This window comes from Rhamphochromis sp. 'chilingali' (genome assembly GCF_963969265.1).
Source record: "Rhamphochromis sp. 'chilingali' genome assembly, chromosome: 16".
NCBI lineage: Eukaryota > Metazoa > Chordata > Actinopteri > Cichliformes > Cichlidae > Rhamphochromis > Rhamphochromis sp. 'chilingali'.
The window spans coordinates 12152124-12171655 of NC_137943.1; the positions used below are offsets into that span (position 1 = coordinate 12152124).

Here is a 19532-nt window from a genome sequence, read left to right on the forward strand (position 1 = left end):
ATGTCAGGTTGAGTACGATGGGAACGTTTGATGTAAAGAGGCTTATCTAGACTGACACATGCTTGTCAGCCTTAATACAATCCATTGTAGGCCAGCACACTCAAAGGTGATGAGAAGTATTTGTAGCAACAAAGAGGGCAAAATACCTCAGAATCTTTGCCTTTCTGGTCTGGCTTGTCTAAACAGTCATGGTACAGTGGCGTCCTACTCATTAGCATCCCTTACTTGCTCACATTCTTGGCCTCGGTTGTGTCAGGGGGCTGTGGGTTGTTTACTGCCTGGCTGTCTGACAGATGAGTCAGTGATTCAGCCTGAACCACAGACAAGCCTTTTTGCCAGATGTCATCGACTCATTTTGATCTTTCTAAGCTATGCGAGGTGCTGTGAGAACAAATGGATGCAGAAGAAGCAGAGTGCCACATTTAGTAGAAATCGGGTAGTGCTGGAAAAAGCAGGAATCTCACCTTGAAATGTAAAATAGTTGACAATTTTAAACCCTATAATTTACATCCCTTTTCTAGTGTACAACATTATTGCCTGTTCCGTTTTTATCCTGAGGAGGTAAGCTTGAAACTGAAAAAAAATAAGAGGCGGGTAACGAACAGACTGCCTAAATTGGCATAAGCATTGCGTAATGTGAGGCATTTTTGTGTCTCACATTACAGAAAGCTCTTTAATCTTATAAAAGAGGAACAATCAGGTAGTCAAATCACCATTTTATGTTGTCTGACGCAACTTCTAATATTAGGCCATGTCTACATTTTTATTCAATAAACCTTACTGCATAAAACAATTCATTGATTCTGATTTCATAAAATGCCAGTGAGCTCCCAATTGAAACGCTGGAGCCACTTTGTGAATCTGCCGGTAACAAAATACCATGAGGGTTAAATCCCGAGTAGAGCAAGCTCACAAAGGTGGGTGGATTCTGTTCTGCTGGTGTATGACGAAGTAACACAAGGCCATCTCTTCCTTGACTACCTTATCTGTGTAACAATGTTCATCCCAGAGAAGAGCGTCACCCTTATTAACCACTCCACCCACCTGCCCCACTCCACCCAGCACCAAGCACCCCCTTTCTGGCCCAGGTCCAGCAATAACACAGCTGTTGAGGAGGCTTAGTTTCCGTGGCAATGGCTGCTGGAGTGGACTGGAATGTTTGCATGAAGCGAGCTGACATTTGAGGGCGGCCGGCTCAACCAATGGCAGAGGGGAGGGCATTACAGAGACAGTCGGCTGCCAGTTTTCATCTGGCTCCCTCTTCTTCTCTCTCCCCTTTTTTTTCTTTTCCTTTTTTCCCCCCTGTCTTACAGCAGAGGCCACCGGGTTCCTTTCTCTTCATTCCAGCTTGTTTCATAACGGCACAAGAGGCTCTCTGGAGGGCTGGAGGAGAAAACACTTGGCTTTGTAATGTGATCTAAAGATGGAGCTTTAATAGCTTGGCTTTGGATCTTTTTGTTGGATTCACTGGGCTGGGTTTTTTAAGGTCTTGTTGAAGTTTGGGTGTATTGGGAAGTAACCTTGCTATGGTTACTTTGGAAGGAACCATATCGAACACGTGGATATTGAGAAATAATCTTATTAATACGAGTGTTTCAGAACTTTTCCAGATTTGCAGGACCACTGTTTAACACGCCAGTGATCTGCACTTTACATGAATGTATGCCAGTTTGAACTGTACCCTTGAGTTTTTGATGCAAATGCCGATTGCCAGTGATTAAACTCACTGATTGCTTCTTAAACGTTCTACAGATTTTGACACATACAAGGAAAAAAGCTAGGCGTCCACTGCTAAGAGCATTTGGTGGGTGTATACTGAAAAGGCTGTGGCTGTCTGTCACCACATTTTAATTTGATCTCATTGCGAGGATGATAAGAGGCAGCAGGTTTGTGCAGTGACGAGGCACAACACACGTCAAAATGCAGACATGTGTGTATATGTATTATTCAGAGCCTTCTTTGTTCTTTCCATCGGGAAAAATGTTTCTCTCTGTCTTCTTTATTATTGTCAGGATTGTCCTTAGAATATGTATATCAAGTGTTATATTAATGCAAAAGCAACTTCTTGTTGTTGTGGTGGTGATGATGATGATGATGATTATTATTCCCCAGAGGATGGATCATTGGTGTACATTGACGTTGGCCTGGCCTACAGAGATGATATGGACAGTGAATGGACAGAGATGGCTCACTCCTTCGAGCAGAGGAAACTCAGCTGCAACTTCACCGCTACCAAGGTAGTTAAGACTGTAGCTCGACTTTTAAATTACAAAAGCTTGCTCATTTTATTGACTTGGCACACAGAGCCAAAGTTGTGTCATGTCTGGGCTTGCCTCTGTCCTGTAGCTTCAATAACTCAGTGCAAACTTAATTTCTTTGCTGTACTTAAAAAAAAAAAATTAGTAGTATAAGTAGGGCTGGGCGATATATCGAGTTTTTTAAAAATATCGATATATTTTCATACGAGATATAAGATGTGACAATATCGTTTATATCGATATAGTCTATGTTACGTTATAATTATACTCGTGGAGCCGCAGGTTTGCCTCTCTTTCGTCCACTTTTGTCTCTACGCAACGTTACTCGGCCTCGCCTCTCCTTCACTGAACACAACTCCGCCTCCCCCATAGCTTCACCTGCAGGCAATGACAAGATGAAAGCGGAAAATCTCCGTTAGCGAGTTACCGTGCGTGGGGCTGGACGGCGTCAACGTGTTAGCGAGCTAACCGCGCTAACGAGCTAACCGCGCTAACGACATGCAGCCCGGAGGGGCTGCACGGCCTAAAATCCTTTCATTTTCTCAAAACTCGACAGTGCGCCTTATGTATGAATTCTGGTTGTGCTTACTGACCGCGAACCGATTTTATGTGGTACACAGCGCTCGGCAATCTGTCAAAAAATGTTTTAATATGACTTTGCTAAGCTACGGAGCTGCACCGCTTGATGGATTGTCTTGGAGGATTACGGCTACCGGGGAGGAGCCTCGCGGAGTGATAGTACTGTGCTTCAACGTAATATTACCGTACTGTGTGTGTATAAGGACCACAAATGGCACCTGTTCAGAGACGTGGTGCAGCTGTGAAATCTGTCTCTTTGTTATTATGCTCAGCGTCTATTAGTTTACATTTTGACTGCACAATTGTGAGCTTTTTGTTATGCACAAAAACAACATTGTTTTCTTTTATTTATGGACCATGATTATTTAATAAATGCTGATAATTTATTTTTGAGTAATTTCTTCATGTACATCTACGCTGTATGTAAATAAAAGCGCCCACATCTGGGACACAGTGTGACTAGAACTCTCTTTTTGTTCTTAACTTATGGCTTAAAAAAAAAAAAATCGAGATATATATCTTATATCGGCATCCAGCTAAAAAATATCGAGATATGAATTTTGGGTCATATCGCCCAGCCCTAAGTATAAGTATAAAGTATTTTAGAGGTTTAAAGTACAGCTCTGTCTGCCCTGCTGTTTTTACAGACATGTCTGAACTAGATGCAACACCCTTAATTTACCCAAGAACTCGGTTCTCCTCTCTGAATCATATTTAGTCGGTTATTGTCTAGCAATAAGGGGTAATGGGGTTTGTTAAAAGGTGAGAGCATAACTCTTGAAAAAGGAGAGGTATTATAGTATTTTTCCACAACTGCTGTTAAATAGAAATATGAAACAATATGGTACAAAGCTTTTATGGAAAAGATACTCGGTTTAGGTATTAATTGCAAAACTAGATGGATAAATTGCTGTACTAATAATGTAACCTTTTTATCAGCGTATACAAGAATGATCTGTAAAGTTAAGTTATTATATATATATTAGTTTATATTATGAATCGCATGGTTTCTGACTCCAAAGTCTCTTCATATTATGAAAAAGGTCTGTATCATTAGCCTTAGTGAGAATACCCAAATTTATGATCTAGTGACAAAGCAGGCAATTGAACCCTTGGTAAAAAAAAAAAAAATTGGCCCAAGGTACAGCATCCCAGGTAGAAATGTTTATATTATTTTAATATATTTTATATTGTAAAGGCTTCTGACAAGTTACATGGGTAAATTAGTTAAACTGAAGTATTAAGGAGATATTTTATACTCAAAATTTTCAATGAAAACACTGCCTAGGCTATTTTTGTGCTTACATTTTTGTGGGAAAGAAGAATGGAAAATGCTCTGTATTTACTTACACTGCTGCCTCAAAGCTACATTCAGCTAATCTTGTGGATATAGTCAGTTTCAGAACTGTTGATGCTGATGCTTACCTAAAATAAATTCAAGTAGCTTGTCTCTTTAGGTAAACGTGTTTTCAAATGCTTGTTTACTCCAGACTCACGAGAATGAGGGCCGTTACTACGAGTGCGACTTGCTACCTTTCATGGAAGTGGGGAGCGTGGCCCATAAGTACTACCTCCTCAACATTCGCCTGCCTGTCAACGAGAGGAAGAAGATCAATGTGGGAATTGGAGAGATCAGAGACATCCGACTTGTTGTAAGATTTCACAATGACATGTCATTACCCCATTAAACTCTCACAAAAACACATGCATCAAATACAGTATGCTGGGCTTTAAAGGGTTAAGGGATGTACTGTTATAGCCCTTTTCCACTAGTACCTACTCTGCTCTGCTCAACACGCCTAAGTTTTTAGGGTTTTCCATTAGATAGTAGTACCTATTATCAGGCCTTTTTTAAGCACCTGCACAGCAGGGGCTGAGGCTATCCAAAAATGTACGTCAACAGACTGCATGCCACGGACTGGTTAATCAGCAGCATCACTTGATGAGTCATGAGAGCGTCGCCTACACAAAATCAAAAATGCAATTTTTGAAACCCAACAACAAAGGAAATGACTGCACAAAAAAACAATACATTGAGCAGCAGGTATACCAACGCCTTGACATCCTTCATTATTATGCTGTACGTTTTGACCCCCACACATTATGTTGTACTTAATTGTAATGGGAAAAAAACTGAAATGGAGTGAGGTCGAATCACATTGAGCCAAGTAGGTTTTAGTGGAAAACTTCTATTAGTGTTACCGTGCACTGACACTGATAGCGTTTCTTATTGCTCATCAGGGAATTCATCAGAACGGTGGCTTCACCAAAGTTTGGTTTGCCATGAAGACCTTCCTCACACCCAGCATCCTCATCATCATGATCTGGTACTGGAGACGCATCACCCTCATGAGCAGACCTCCTGTCCTGCTAGAGAAGTAAGGCCCCCTCATTATCAGTATCATAGTGATGATCTGTAAAAAAGTGCAACTTTTCTTTTTACGTTTCCAAATAACACAAAATTTTGCTGCTGCCATCCACCTTTCTCTTCACTTCATCCATCTACCCTCAGGTGACCAGTGATGAAGATTCAAATAATTGAATTAACTGTGGCTCAGTGATTACAGATAAATGATATGTTGAGGACCTGCATGTAATTGTTAGATGATAACACAGTAGCTCAGCTTCAGCGCATGTACTAGATGAAAGTACATATTAACTATGGATGAAAAGAACAAGTAGGTCATACTAGCTGTGTACAGTATAGGTCACTGAGATCAGAGGGTGTTATTCATCAAGCGTCTGAGGAGGAATGGTATCTAGGAATGTTGGCATTTCGCACTTGGCTTTTTAACTACTGAAAATTCAATGAGGTGGTGTAAGCAAAACAATGTGGGAAACATGAGAAATCTTCATGGCTGTTTTTGTATATTCCAAAAACCTCCTCAAATATTTGTATTAATTCTATAACCAAGCCAAGTCGATGAAGGTTCAAGCAACACATGGAGGCAGTTGTGCTGCCCTGTGAACAAGTTGAAGTCATGCTCCGAGCCCAGTGTTTGTCTAACCCCCTGCCATGGAGAGAAGACAGATCAGTAAGAGGCAGCGTTCTGCGCCACAGGAAAAACCAGGCGAAGCGTGAAACACGTTACAAAATCTGCAAGCTAGCACTCAGCTGACACATGCTGCACACACGCATTTAGGAATGGGAACACACCCGCTACCGGGACACACACACACAGTGTATCTCTCCTTCCCTCTGTGTTTTCCAGCTCAAGGCTCTTATTCCCAGATGACCAGCAGGCTCTCAGGAAGTGCGAATTGTACCCTATTTGTGGACAGTGGATGATTTTTTCATGCTTTAAAAGCTTTACTAGAGTCTCCTGCCATACTAGCCCACATAGGTGTCAGAATGGTAAACCTCAGGCTTTCTCTAAAGTTGTGAGGAGTATGGATGTGAGGGGGAACACAGGATAATATGAAACATCTTTATTTTGTCATTGGAAACGTGCTGAAAATGTCAACTCCTCAGGAACGCAGCAGACATTTTGAGTTGCTACGGCAGAAAACAAATGATAATGTTGATGGTTGCTCACATCTATTGCCTGACATACTCAAATGCACTTAAGAAATAATTCATGTTATTAGTTACACCTGTACTTTTCATGCTGTCCCATGTTAAGTAGGGGAAAAAAAGTCTGCCACTTCAGTTTTACAAACTTGACCCTAACCCTTTGACTTTTTTTCACACATGCGGGCGTATGCAGGTCCCAGTTCTCCTGCCTGTGTCGATGGTGCCCTGGACACATTCCATACATACCGGTCTAATGTGGTTTCACTTTGTTCACTTTGCAGAACTTTCTGGCGTCAAATTGCTTAGAATGTGTATCAGATTACTTCTCTTGCCCACAGTGTTATCATAAAGTGTTTGTACCCATCTATCTTCTGTAGCTCTGTTTTGCCCTCTTATCTGTCTAGTTACAGTATTTGTTTTATCAGCTGGTCACATGCAGGGACCTGTTGCAATTTGCTAAAAAGATGAGCCTAATTTTTCTCTGTGGTGATTGTTCTCAGTTCACTGGACTCTAGATTTCATGAAACAGATATTCAAGGTCTAGCAGTAATGAGGCTGTTTAGGTAAAATACATGATTTAGAAACGCATAAGTCAAGCTTCTGTGGGAACATGCTGTGGTTGTAGCTGAATGGGTAAGTTAATCAATGTCCTGAAGTCTAGTAAGCCTGGTTAAGTAAATGCTCAGCCTAAAACAAAAAATGTATGTGTGTGTAACAGTTTTAGTCCAGATACAGAAGTTTATACTTTTTCTTTTTTTAAAGTTTTTTTTTTTAAAAGTAACAAATAATACTTGTTGGGATGTAACTTTATAAAAATAAAAACACACTTCAGGATGAGAATGTCTCACTATGATAAAGATGATCCAGATCACTTGGAACAGCCAACCTCAGAAGGCAGTAAATCCCACTGGGAGTCCTACTTCCCCAGTCTTTAATTCAAATTCAATGAAATGTTCAATGAAACTTCATTTATATGCCACCATATTCGATGCGTCAAATGAAAACCAGGCTAGTTCAAACTGTTTTTTTTCCCCTTCTTTCCTAAAAAATTCAAAATTTTTCAATAAACATGCAAAAAATAGATTAATTCAATCTTCTATTATATTAATTTTAACATGAAGATGTCAAACTGTGTCCATTCAAAAAAATCAACACAACAGGCTAAAGATGGAAACGACTCCAGCATGACTGCGGTGGAGAGGGGTGGGAGGTGCGGGAGGTGCAGCGGTTGATTGCTGACTGGGAAGGTCAGCAATCAACCGCTCATAGCCCAGAGGTTTGCGAGACAAGAATTTGGGTCAAAATGATGTTTATTTAATTTTTATACATTAGAAAGTGTTAAGTACAAAACACTCCCCCCCGCGCCCCCCCCCCCCCCCCCCCCACCCCCACACACACACACATAGTTTTGAGAGAAATCTATAGACCGCGGAGTTTAGATAATAAACACTGGAAATATCGGAAAGTCCAGTTCTTAGCTGAAATAACCGGTTTACATCTTTTGGTGGCTTTTCCTACGCTGAGTCACATATTATTACATAAGTCATCAAAGTAGGTAATGTTGAATTTATGGTTGTTGTTTTTTTTGCTTTCCTAGGGTAATCTTGGCTCTAGGAATCTCCATGACATTCATCAACATCCCAGTGGAGTGGTTTTCTGTTGGCTTCAACTGGACATGGATGCTGCTTTTTGGAGACATCAGGCAGGGCATCTTCTACTCGATGCTGCTCTCCTTCTGGATCATCTTCTGCGGGGAGCACCTCATGGTACTGTACAAAGCTCCATTTACTTTGGTCTTGTGCATGGTTTTTCTGACTCGCTATTGATCTTACTTACAGTTTCTGTAAACAAACACAAAATATCCCATGTGAGCTAATATAAGCAAACATTCTTACAATTAGAAGATGCTATGACCTGTTACTATGCAAAGCAAAGCAGAACGAAACAAGCTAACAAGCTAACGTTAGCGGTTAGCTAGCGCTAATTAGCGTTTAGGCTAATGACTAATAAAGCACATCATTGAGTCAATTTGCTTTCTCAAAATATCACAAACAACACACGGCAGTTAGTGCTAACATAAAACACAACAATACTGCCAACTTACAGACTGTGCTGGCTTAAGAGGTAGCATAGGCAGGCACAGGAGTAGCAAACTGTCCTTCTCCCGTTAGACAGGAAGTAATGAGAAGTAGCACTTCCGGTAGAATGTCAAAATAAAATGAACAGTGTGCCAGAAACGAATAAAGATTGCATGAACTTGTATAACACTACATAACATGAGTGGTGACTCTTAAGGAGCCAGAACAGTTTCTTAATCTCACTTTTATTTAAGTATCCTGAATTATGGTGTTTGAATGAAAGGATGATCGGGCTCGGATAAAAGCAAGGACTGCATGCATGCTCAGGAGAATGCCTCAGCTACTGCACACTGTCTTCTCTTTCTCACTCCAGCCCCCATATTGATATAGGAAAATGCAGAGCACCATGCACTTGCATGTGTAATCACAGAGGACTTGTGCAGATTATTGTTTCTTGATCCTACTCTATGCTTTCTCAGTGTAAAGGTGTATTTATTTTGAAGTACATCTTGCATCTCCATATTCATCACTTGCAAGACTTGACTCTTAATTTATATAATTTCCTTATTTCTCAGTTTAATTAAATAATAATATATTTTTTTGAGTGAGTGTTCATCTTAAAGAAGACCCTTAACAGCTAAACAGAGAACTGTTAACTGAAAGCTAGAGAACAAGCAAATATGACAGATGTGAAGAGTTCAATTCAGTGTTTCATTATATGCATATTTGTTTGGGTTTGTTTTCAGTAATGTCAAAAAAACCCACATGGTTCTCATGACTTAAAGCTTTGTTCTTTGAATAAGGACAATAAAACTTGAGTCTTGTCATGGGTTCATGTTAAAAACCTACACGTCACACTATAAAGTTTGGAAAAGTGGTTTTGCCCATTTTATCTTGTTGTCATTTTTGTCCAGGAAACACAGTTCTTTGAAACATTGGTTCTGGGCAGAGAAGAACTGAAGATGTGTGATCTCTGTGTACCAGCCATCAAAATCTTCCCTGAATTTTGCTGTCATCCCACAAAAGAATCGCAGGTCATTTTTATCTGACGTCTGTAATCTGGCCTGGATTGAGGCAGTCACGGAGATGATCAGACATCAGCTTTTTTTTGGTCACCTGAACACAGTGACCATTGTCTTGATGAGCTCCATGTCTGCCTCAGACAGGTTCATCGTCTCTTTGTCCCGCCTCAACTCTCTGGACTGTAGCACAGCAGGCTTTTCTCCTGTTGGCTGGCTGGCTCTGCTCCACTTGTTTTCGTTGGCATGCTAAAGCCTCTGCAGCAATGTCACATCTCTACCTGACACACCTGAGCTTGTACGTGGTGTGGTTCCATGGCCTGTTCTTAAACCTGGTTGCTTGTTCTCAAGGTTTTGCTCTGTACAACCTGTTTATTCTGTTCATTATCTAATTTTGCTTTATGTTAATGCGTAAAAGTTCAAGACAGTTTTGCATGACAGCCGTGATCTGTGCTTGAGCTGATATGATTAACAATGTATGCACAATCACTGTATTTTTCAAATGGGTTTTATCAGATGTTAATAGAAGGGAACATCATATTTTAAAAGTCCCCTGTTGGATCAGAGACTGGTACATTTTACATGTGTGATGCAGATGTTCAGTTGCTCTTGTGAGATCAAAAGCTGACATTTATGGCACTTCATACATTTGAGGCTGTGTTTGTGTAGGGCTCATGTACTTCCCACCTTGTCATACAACAGTATTGTTCCTCCCATTGACAGATGACTTTGGTGAGACTACTAGAGAAGTTTTATCCCAGTACCCGCCCACTTTGCATAAACAAAGTGTGTGTGTGTGTGTGTGTGTGTGTGTGTGTGTGTGTGTGTGTGTATTAATTGCACTGTAACACGTAGAGACGCCAGCAAATCACTATACAATGCTAAAGTGTTTGATCATGTTGTTACAAATTTGAACGACAGATTCAGACTGTGTACATGAAGACTTTTCACACCAGGCATTTTGACTAATCAAAACAGAAAAAGATGGTCAGGTGACTACTAAATAATTGATGACTCTGCTGTCTTAAAAAATTCCATACATTAGACAGGTGTGCTTATTATGTTGCCAAACAACTTCCAAATCCTTGGTGTTGGTCTCTGCAGATATCACAGACTTTATTAATTACACTTGTCCTTTTCGTGCTATTACTCATCCAAGTATCTGCTGCACAAAAGTTTATTAGATCTCTCCCTGTCAACATCTAATAGACACACCTTTTGGCATCATTTATAACCTCTGGTGTGTATTAACTCTGAACTCTTTCAGCTTGGTCAACTTGTGCTGAATATTAAACTTCAGTCCTTTCCCAATGCTTTTTCTGGATTCAAGTAGCTTACTACCGTAACTACTTGAAGACATTCACGTCGTCTCCTTAAAGCTCTTCTTGTGGCATGATACAGCAGGATCTCTTCATGTAAAGCAGCATGATGAGCCTTTTGGGTCCTTCTGCAGAGAAGTCTCAATATTATGATGGTGCCTGTTGATATTTTCATCTTCGTCTTAATCCTGGGTACAGTGTCTGGACAGAAGTATTGAGGAACACCTCTTAATCTTTGAATTCAGGTGTTTTCAGCTCAGTTGCCACAGTTGTATAAAATTAAGCACCTAGCCAGTCAGTCTGCCTTTACAAACATTTGTCAAAAATGGGTCATTCTAAAGTGCTCACTGAATTTGGGTGTGGTTATGTAATAGGATGCCAGTGTTGTAGCTCAATCTGTTTTTAATTTTTCCCTCCTTGACATTCAGTGATCAACTGTCAGTGGTATTATTGCACTTTAAGTGTTTAGGAACCATAAAGGTGCTAGAGTGGTTACAGTGTGAGGTTATGGAGTGCTGAGGCACAAGTTGTGTCGCCAAGTCACAAAACTATGCTGGATAACTGCACAGGTCCAAATATCCTCTAGAATTAATCTTTAATCTGAGTAATTTATCACAGTGCTATTTCAGTAGTTACGTCTAAAATTGTTTTACTGTTATGGCATGCATAGGTTCTTTCTCTTCAGCACCCTCTGCTGGTCATAGTGGAAATACTCACCAGCTTTTATTTTGGTGGGGTTTTTCTGTGTTCCTGTGGGTAGAGGAAACAGGAAGCTGGTCGCTTGTTAGCCTGCAGAATATGTTGTTGCTCTTTAAAACGTTTCTGCCTTGGAGAGTTATTGCTTGTGAGTATTAATGTACAACATGTTTACAAGTTTATTTGGTGCATTTCTATTACATAGATTTGTTTAGAAACCAGTTATTTCATGTGCTATGTTTATCTTTGAGGAAGCTAAACTCGCTAAGTTGTATTGTGATCAATACTGAGTCGCTGTTGATTACACATACTATATAACAGTATAGTTCATATCCTAGAAGTGTGTGTAAAGAGGAAAAGACATCTTGTGACATTTACTTTGTGTTTGTTTTTAGTTTTACGGGAAGAAAAGGATGTCAATCATTGAACTACTGACGAAGTAAAAAGCCTTAAACTTACTTCCGCCTCCAATGTTCATTGGAACCGTTAGCTGTCTGTCAAGTTGGGCAAAGGGACGCACAATAAGGACAGAACAGTAAAAAAGCAGCTTCTCAGCAGGCAGAGATAATCAAAGACAGCAACTTCGTCTGCCAGCACGTCTCATCTCTACTACTGCTTACGCTTGCCACACAGCAGCATTGTGGGATGGAGGACACACAAGTCACAAAAGAAATAACGCAGCTGTCGGCTCTAGAGACCAGGTCAGTGGCCTCTATACCATCGAGTGGATCATCAGCCAGTCGAGCCGCTGCTGCAGCTCGTGCTAAACTGGAGGCAGCTCGCGCACGAGCTGATTATGCCAAAATAGAGTCAGAAATGATGATTGAAAAGGCTCGCATAGAAGCCAAATTGAACACTTTACAGTATGAAAAGGAGGTAGCAGCAGCTATGGCTGAAGCCAGCATCCTTGAGGTTGCAGCAGAGGAGTCTGTCAAAACTGAAAGGAAACCAGCCTTTGAAGAGACTGCTGAAAGGACACGGCAGTATGTGGAGCAGCATCTACAGCCAACCGAGAGTGCTAAACCAGAGGAAGAGCATAGAGAGTCAACTGTTCATGAGCTGAAGCCCACGATTCAACCCAGGCAAAGCTTTGGTACTCCATATGTTGAATCTCACTTGTTCAAAATGAGAAACAAAGCCATTCCAACATCAGGGCTATCTCAGGAACCAAAGTCTGGTATTTATCCCCACTCAACACCGCACCCACCAGAGAGCACAAGGGAAAGGTCGCCTGATCGAGTCATACCTCAACTCCTACCAGATGGCGGTGCTCAGGTGGGTGATATAGCAAGGTACTTGGCACGGAGGGATCTTATTAATGCTGGTCTCACAAAGTTTGATGACTGCCCTGAAAATTACTGGGCGTGGAAATCCTCCTTTCTGAATGCAATCAGTGGACTAAAACTCAGCCCCAGTGAGGAGTTGGACCTCCTTATTAAATGGCTAGGGCACGACTCAGCACGGCATGTGAAAAGAATAAAGACAGTGCATGTCTGTCGTCCTGAAGTTGGACTGGACAAAGCCTGGGAGCGTTTGGAGGAATGTTTTGGCTCTCCAGAGATAATTGAAAAAACACTGTTCGACAGGCTTACAAACTTCCCAAAGGTCAGTAGCAAAGATCCTGTTAAGCTGAGAGAGCTTAGTGACCTGCTGCAAGAGGTTGAGGCAGCAAAATCAGAGGGTTATCTCCCAGGGCTAAGCTATCTTGACACTGCACGTGGTGTCGCTCCAATTGTGGACAAGTTACCACACAATATCCAGGAAAAGTGGCTCTCTCAGGGTTTTAGGTATAAAGTTGACCATAGTGTCATTTTTCCGCCATTTTCCTTTCTCTGTGACTTTGTCTGCAGAGAGGCACAAGCCCGCAATGATCCAGGCTTCAGGCTCTTAGCATCTACAACAGACCACTTTAGGTCAGATACTACAGTGAGGAAGACCTATAAGGGTTTGGTCTCTGCTCACAAGACGGAAATATCACAGGGGAAAGCTGGCCAAGACAGCGTGAGAGAGCAAACCTGTGATGTGGAAAGGCAGTGCCCTATTCATAAAAAGCCACATCCCCTCAAGCGCTGCAGAGGGTTTCGCAATAAACCCATTGAGGAGCGTAAGACCTTCCTCAAGGACAATGGTATCTGTTTTAGATGCTGTTCTTCCACTAGTCACATGGCCAAGAACTGTAGCACAACAATCAAGTGTACAGAATGTGAAAGCAGGAATCATATCTCTGCCCTTCATCCAGGACCACCTCCTGCAACTCTCTTTGGTCATGGCGGGGAGGGCACAGAAGAGACAACTCAGCCTGCTATAACATCGACTTGTACTGAAGTATGTGGAGAAGCTCAGAGAGGAAGATCCTGTTCTAAGATCTGCTTGGTAAAGGTTTTCCCAAAAGCGCAGCCAGAGCGAGTGACAAAGGCTTATGTCGTGCTCGATGATCAGAGTAATCGGTCACTTGCCAGGTCAGAGTTTTTTGATGTTTATGGCATAGAGGGGTCAGAATCTCCATTCACACTTCGTACATGTGCGGGAACAACAGAAATGATGGGTAGAAGAGCTACAGGCTTTGTAGTGGAGTCACTAGACGGAGCCACATCAGTCACGCTGCCGACAATAATTGAATGTAATAACATTCCGAGTAACAGAGCTGAGATACCTACCCCTGAGGTGGCAGCAGAACATGCTCATCTAAGGCCAATAGCCCATCTCATCCCACCACTCGATCACAAAGCTGAGATCCTCCTTTTACTTGGACGTGACCTACTTAGTGTCCACAAAGCGAGGCAGCATAGAAACGGTCCTCACAATGCCCCATATGCACAGAAACTGGACCTGGGATGGGTCATCATTGGTGACGTCTGTTTAGGTGATGCTCATAAGCCTGCAGCTGTGGATGCCTATCACACTAATGTGCTTGAGAACAATCGCCCATCCTATTTCAGACCATGTCCAAATATGGTTCATATCAAAGAGAATTATGGGTCCAAGTCTGAGCGTAAAGCCTTCCCTACCACCGAAACACCTATAGTTAAGGCATGCACTCTTGGAAGCACCATCTTTGATACATTCGAGGACGATAACAAAATCGGCCTTTCTATTGAAGACAAACTGTTCCTAGAGGTCATGAAGAGAGAGATGTTCATAGATGACAGCAACAGCTGGGTGGCGCCACTTCCATTTAAGGGACCTCGCCAGTGGCTGCCCAACAATCGCGACCAGGCCGTCAAACGCTTATCCTCTCTTCAGCGCACCCTTGAAAAAAGGCCTGAAATGAAGAGGCATTTCTTTGCTTTCATGCAGAACATATTTGATCGTGACCATGCTGAACTGGCTCCTCCACTTGAGGTGGACAAGGAGTGCTGGTACTTACCTACGTTTGGGGTGTACCATCCTCAGAAGCCGGATCAGATCAGGGTTGTGTTTGACTCAAGTGCAAAGTGCCATGGCGTCTCTCTCAATGATGTTCTCCTCTCTGGACCTGACCTCAATAATAGCTTATTGGGAGTATTGTTGAGGTTCAGACGTGAAACTGTTGCAGTAACCGCTGACATTGAACAGATGTTTCACAGTTTCATTGTAAGAGAGGACCATCGAAACTATTTGCGCTTCCTCTGGCATGAAGACAACAATCCTGCCAATGACATCTGTGAGTATCAAATGAAGGTTCACGTGTTTGGCAACAGCCCCTCACCATCCGTAGCTATATACGGCCTTCGATGTGCAGCAGCTCATGGTGAAGAGGAATTCGGATCAGATGCACGACGCTTCATTAAGAGGGAGTTCTACGTTGACGATGCGCTTATGTCAAGGCCCACAGCCAGTGAATCTATTGATCTAATGAAGAGAGCACAGGAAATGCTTGCCACATCTAACCTTCGCCTGCATAAAATAGCATCAAACAGCTCTGAGGTTCTTGATGCGTTTTCTCCAGATGACCGTGCAAAGGGGCTTAAAGAGCTAAATCTGGAGACTGATGTGACACCTACACAGCGAAGTCTTGGTCTGATATGGGACCTAAAGAAAGACGCCTTTACCTTTCGAGTAGCAGAGACAGTGAAGCCCTTTACAAAGAGAGGTGTCTTAGCTACAATCAATGGTCTTTTTGATCCCTTAGGATTTGCTTCACCGGTTACAATCCAGGGAAAGATGCTGCTGAGAGAACTTTCAAGTGAGGCCCTAGACTGGGACACTCCACTGCCTAGAGAAAGGGAGGCCGAGTGGGATACATGGAAAGAATCTCTTGTCGATCTCAAGAATGTACATATTCCAAGGACCTACGCTTCTGCTACGATGTCAACAGCAATCAGAAAAGAGTTACACATCTTTTCAGATGCCTCCACTAAAGCCATTGCAGCAGTTGCTTTCCTAAAGACCACTGGCGAAAATCAGAACCATCAGGTGGGCTTCGTTCTAGGGAAAGCAAAATTGGCCCCACAATCTGCTCATACAATTCCAAGACTGGAATTGGGAGCTGCTGTTTTAGCTGCAGAGCTTGCTGAAGTCATCACAAGTGAACTGGACCTAAATCTTGAGGCAGTTGAATTCTACACAGACAGTCGTGTGGTTTTAGGCTATATAAGCAACCAGACGAAGAGGTTCTATGTATATGTTGGCAACAGGGTGCAGCGAATCAGGAGGATTTCAGGACCAAAACAATGGCACTATGTCCCTACGAGCTCTAACCCTGCTGACATAGGCACACGCTCGGTGCCTGCCGCCATGCTTGGTGACAGTGCCTGGCTTAAAGGACCTGCCTTCTTGTTACAAGCTAGTGTTACAAGAGAAGCTGAAACCTATGACCTTGTGGACCCCGAGTTGGATGATGAAATACGCAGCTTTGTCACTCACACGAGTAATGATGGGTCTCTGCTTGGATCGCAAAGGTTCAGACGTTTTTCCTCTTTGAAGAAACTCCTCAAGGCCCTTAGTTTGCTCATTCATATTGCAAAGGTCTTCAAGAGCAAAGATGAAGGTCCCTCTTGCAGTTCATGGCATCATTGCAAACAGTCTCGCACAGCAGAGGAACTGACAAAGGCTGAGATTGTCGTCATCAAAAGTGTGCAGAAGGAAATGTTTGAGGAGGAACTTGCCTGTATTGCTAATGGTAAAGACATACCAAAACACAGCTCTTTACAAAAACTCAATCCCTACTGTGATGATGAAGGACTCTTGAGGATAGGTGGAAGGCTCAAACACGCCAACATCGACTACAAGGAGAAACATCCTCTCATTATTCCAGGTGGTAGCCATGTTGCCAAGTTGATAGTAGAACACCATCACCAGCGAGTAATGCATCAGGGACGGGTGTTCACAAAAGGTGCAGTCCGTACTGCTGGATATTGGATTACAGGAGCAAGGAGGCTAATCAAACAGATTATCCACAACTGTATCACCTGCAACAGACTTAGGAAGAAAGCAACTGAGCAAAGAATGGCAGATCTGCCTTCTGATCGTATCAGCACCGAACCTCCTTTCACCTTCGTGGGTTTGGATGTATTTGGCCCTTGGTCTGTGGTCACAAGGCGCACAAGAGGAGGCCAGGCAAATAGCAGAAGGTGGGCTGTTCTTTTTACGTGTCTTAGCACACGTGCTGTGCACATTGAACTGATTGAGTCGATGGACGCATCAAGTTTCATCAATTCCCTGCGTCGATTCTTCAGTTTGAGAGGGCAGAGATAACAGCCATCATTAATGCTAGACCTTTGTCTCCTATCACAACAGATCCTGACACACCCTTCCTGTTGACACCTTCCATGCTTCTCACTCAGAAGGTGTGCACTCCTCTTCCCCCTCCGGGAAATTTTATTGAGAAAGATCTCCATCGACAGCAGTGGAGGCAAGTTCAACACCTTGCAAACACATTTTGGACCAGATGGAGACGGGAGTACTTAGGGACACTGCAAAGCCGGAACAAGTGGCAACGTAACCATACAAACCTCAAGGTGGGAGATTTGGTGCTCATCAAAGACGCACAAGCGAGGCGGAATGAATGGCCAATGGGACTTGTCAACCAGATCTTCCCAGATAAGGATGGCAGGGTCAGGAAGATTGAAGTGAGGGTCTCGAGAAATGGAACTATTAATACTTACCTGAGACCTGTGTCAGAGACAGTGTTATTGATGTCCCCAAAGGACTGAGAAGTATGTGTGTCATGATGGTAAACATTGTATTCAGATATAATCTGTAAAATCTTGCAGTTTATGATGTTTCAGTTGGTTCATAATGGTATTTTACAATACCAGACGGGGAGTGTTATGGCATGCATAGGTTCTTTCTCTTCAGCACCCTCTGCTGGTCATAGTGGAAATACTCACCAGCTTTTATTTTGGTGGGGTTTTTTTGTGTTCCTGTGGGTAGAGGAAACAGGAAGCTGGTCGCTTGTTAGCCTGCAGAATATGTTGTTGCTCTTTAAAACGTTTCTGCCTTGGAGAGTTATTGCTTGTGAGTATTAATGTACAACATGTTTACAAGTTTATTTGGTGCATTTCTATTACATAGATTTGTTTAGAAACCAGTTATTTCATGTGCTATGTTTATCTTTGAGGAAGCTAAACTCGCTAAGTTGTATTGTGATCAATACTGAGTCGCTGTTGATTACACATACTATATAACAGTATAGTTCATATCCTAGAAGTGTGTGTAAAGAGGAAAAGACATCTTGTGACATTTACTTTGTGTTTGTTTTTAGTTTTACGGGAAGAAAAGGATGTCAATCATTGAACTACTGACGAAGTAAAAAGCCTTAAACTTACTTCCGCCTCCAATGTTCATTGGAACCGTTAGCTGTCTGTCAAGTTGGGCAAAGGGACGCACAATAAGGACAGAACATTTACTAACAAATCAAAGAATCTGTATTTCTGTGTGTCCTTCACCTGTCTGTCACAAATCTACCTCACACTCACTGAATGTACTGCTAATGTTGTTCGGATGAAATATTTGGTATTTTTCCTATTTCTTGGAAATCAATGGATGGAGCCTGTTTCTCCTGTGAACAGGCATCATCAAATGTGAGATGTCACAGGTCAGAGAATTTTGCAACTACTGAAGCTTGATTTACAGTGGGGCAAAAAAGTATTTAGTCAGCCACCGATTGTGCAAGTTCCCCCACCTAAAATGATGACAGAGGTCAGTAATTTGCACCAGAGGTACACTTCAACTGTGAGAGACAGAATGTGAAAAAAAAATCCATGAATCTACATGGTAGGATTTGTAAAGAATTTATTCGTAAATCAGGGTGGAAAATAAGTATTTGGTCAATAACAAAAATACAACTCATTACTTTGTAACATAACCTTTGTTGGCAATAACAGAGGTCAAACGTTTACTATAGGTCTTTACCAGGTTTGCACACACAGTAGCTGGTATTTTGGCCCATTCCTCCATGCAGATCTTCTCGAGAGCAGTGATGTTTTGGGGCTGTCGCCGAGCAACACGGACTTTCAACTCCCGCCACAGATTTTCTATGGGGTTGAGGTCTGGAGACTGGCTAGGCCACTCCAGGACTTTCAAATGCTTCTTACGGAGCCACTCCTTTGTTGCCCGGGCGGTGTGCTTTGGATCATTGTCATGTTGGAAGACCCAGCCTCATTTCATCTTCAAAGTTCCCACTGATGGAAGGAGGTTTTGGCTCAAAATCTCACGATACATGGCCCCATTCATTCTGTCCTTAACACGGATCAGTCGTCCTGTCCCCTTGGCAGAAAAACAGCCCCATAGCATGATGTTTCCACCCCCATGCTTCACAGTAGGTATGGTGTTCTTGGGATGCAACTCAGTATTCTTCTTCCTCCAAACACGACGAGTTGAGTTTATACCAAAAAGTTCTACTTTGGTTTCATCTGACCACATGACATTCTCCCAATCCTCTGCTGTATCATCCATGTGCTCTCTGGCAAACTTCAGACGGGCCTGGACATGCACTGGCTTCAGCAGCGGAACACGTCTGGCACTGCGGGATTTGATTCCCTGCCGTTGTAGTGTGTTACTGATGGTGACCTTTGTTACTTTGGTCCCAGCTCTCTGCAGGTCATTCACCAGGTCCCCCCGTGTGGTTCTGGGATCTTTGCTCACCG

General features: G+C 42.5%; 2 protein-coding genes across 6 annotated transcripts in view; both read left to right on the top strand.

The window, feature by feature from the left end:
- The window catches only part of wls (Wnt ligand secretion mediator), a 30165-nt gene that overhangs the window by 5345 nt on the left and 5288 nt on the right, over window positions 1-19532 (top strand). The window contains exons 3-7 of one of the 2 annotated variants that reach the window (XM_080907376.1): window positions 2113-2237; window positions 4328-4489; window positions 5079-5215; window positions 7949-8117; window positions 9344-9463. In XM_080907376.1, the coding sequence (XP_080763502.1) occupies window positions 2113-2237; window positions 4328-4489; window positions 5079-5215; window positions 7949-8117; window positions 9344-9463 (713 nt within the window). The remainder of the gene's footprint in view (window positions 1-2112; window positions 2238-4327; window positions 4490-5078; window positions 5216-7948; window positions 8118-9343; window positions 9464-19532) is intronic. The other variant, XM_080907377.1, reaches the window with a different exon arrangement.
- Window positions 9470-18632, top strand: LOC308412800 (uncharacterized protein). Of its 4 annotated transcripts, none has more exons than XR_013974626.1 (2): window positions 9470-17901; window positions 18149-18632. XR_013974626.1 is itself a non-coding variant. In XM_080907375.1 (2 exons), the coding sequence occupies exons 1-2, from the start codon at window positions 12109-12111 to the stop codon at window positions 17186-17188; spliced, it is 4914 nt and encodes a 1637-aa protein (XP_080763501.1). In that variant the 5' UTR covers window positions 9470-12108; the 3' UTR covers window positions 17189-18632. The 4 variants fall into 4 exon arrangements, 2 of the variants coding, with proteins under 2 accessions (XP_080763501.1, XP_080763500.1); XR_013974627.1 differs by having other exon boundaries at window positions 9470-17600; XM_080907375.1 differs by having other exon boundaries at window positions 9470-17015; window positions 17182-18632.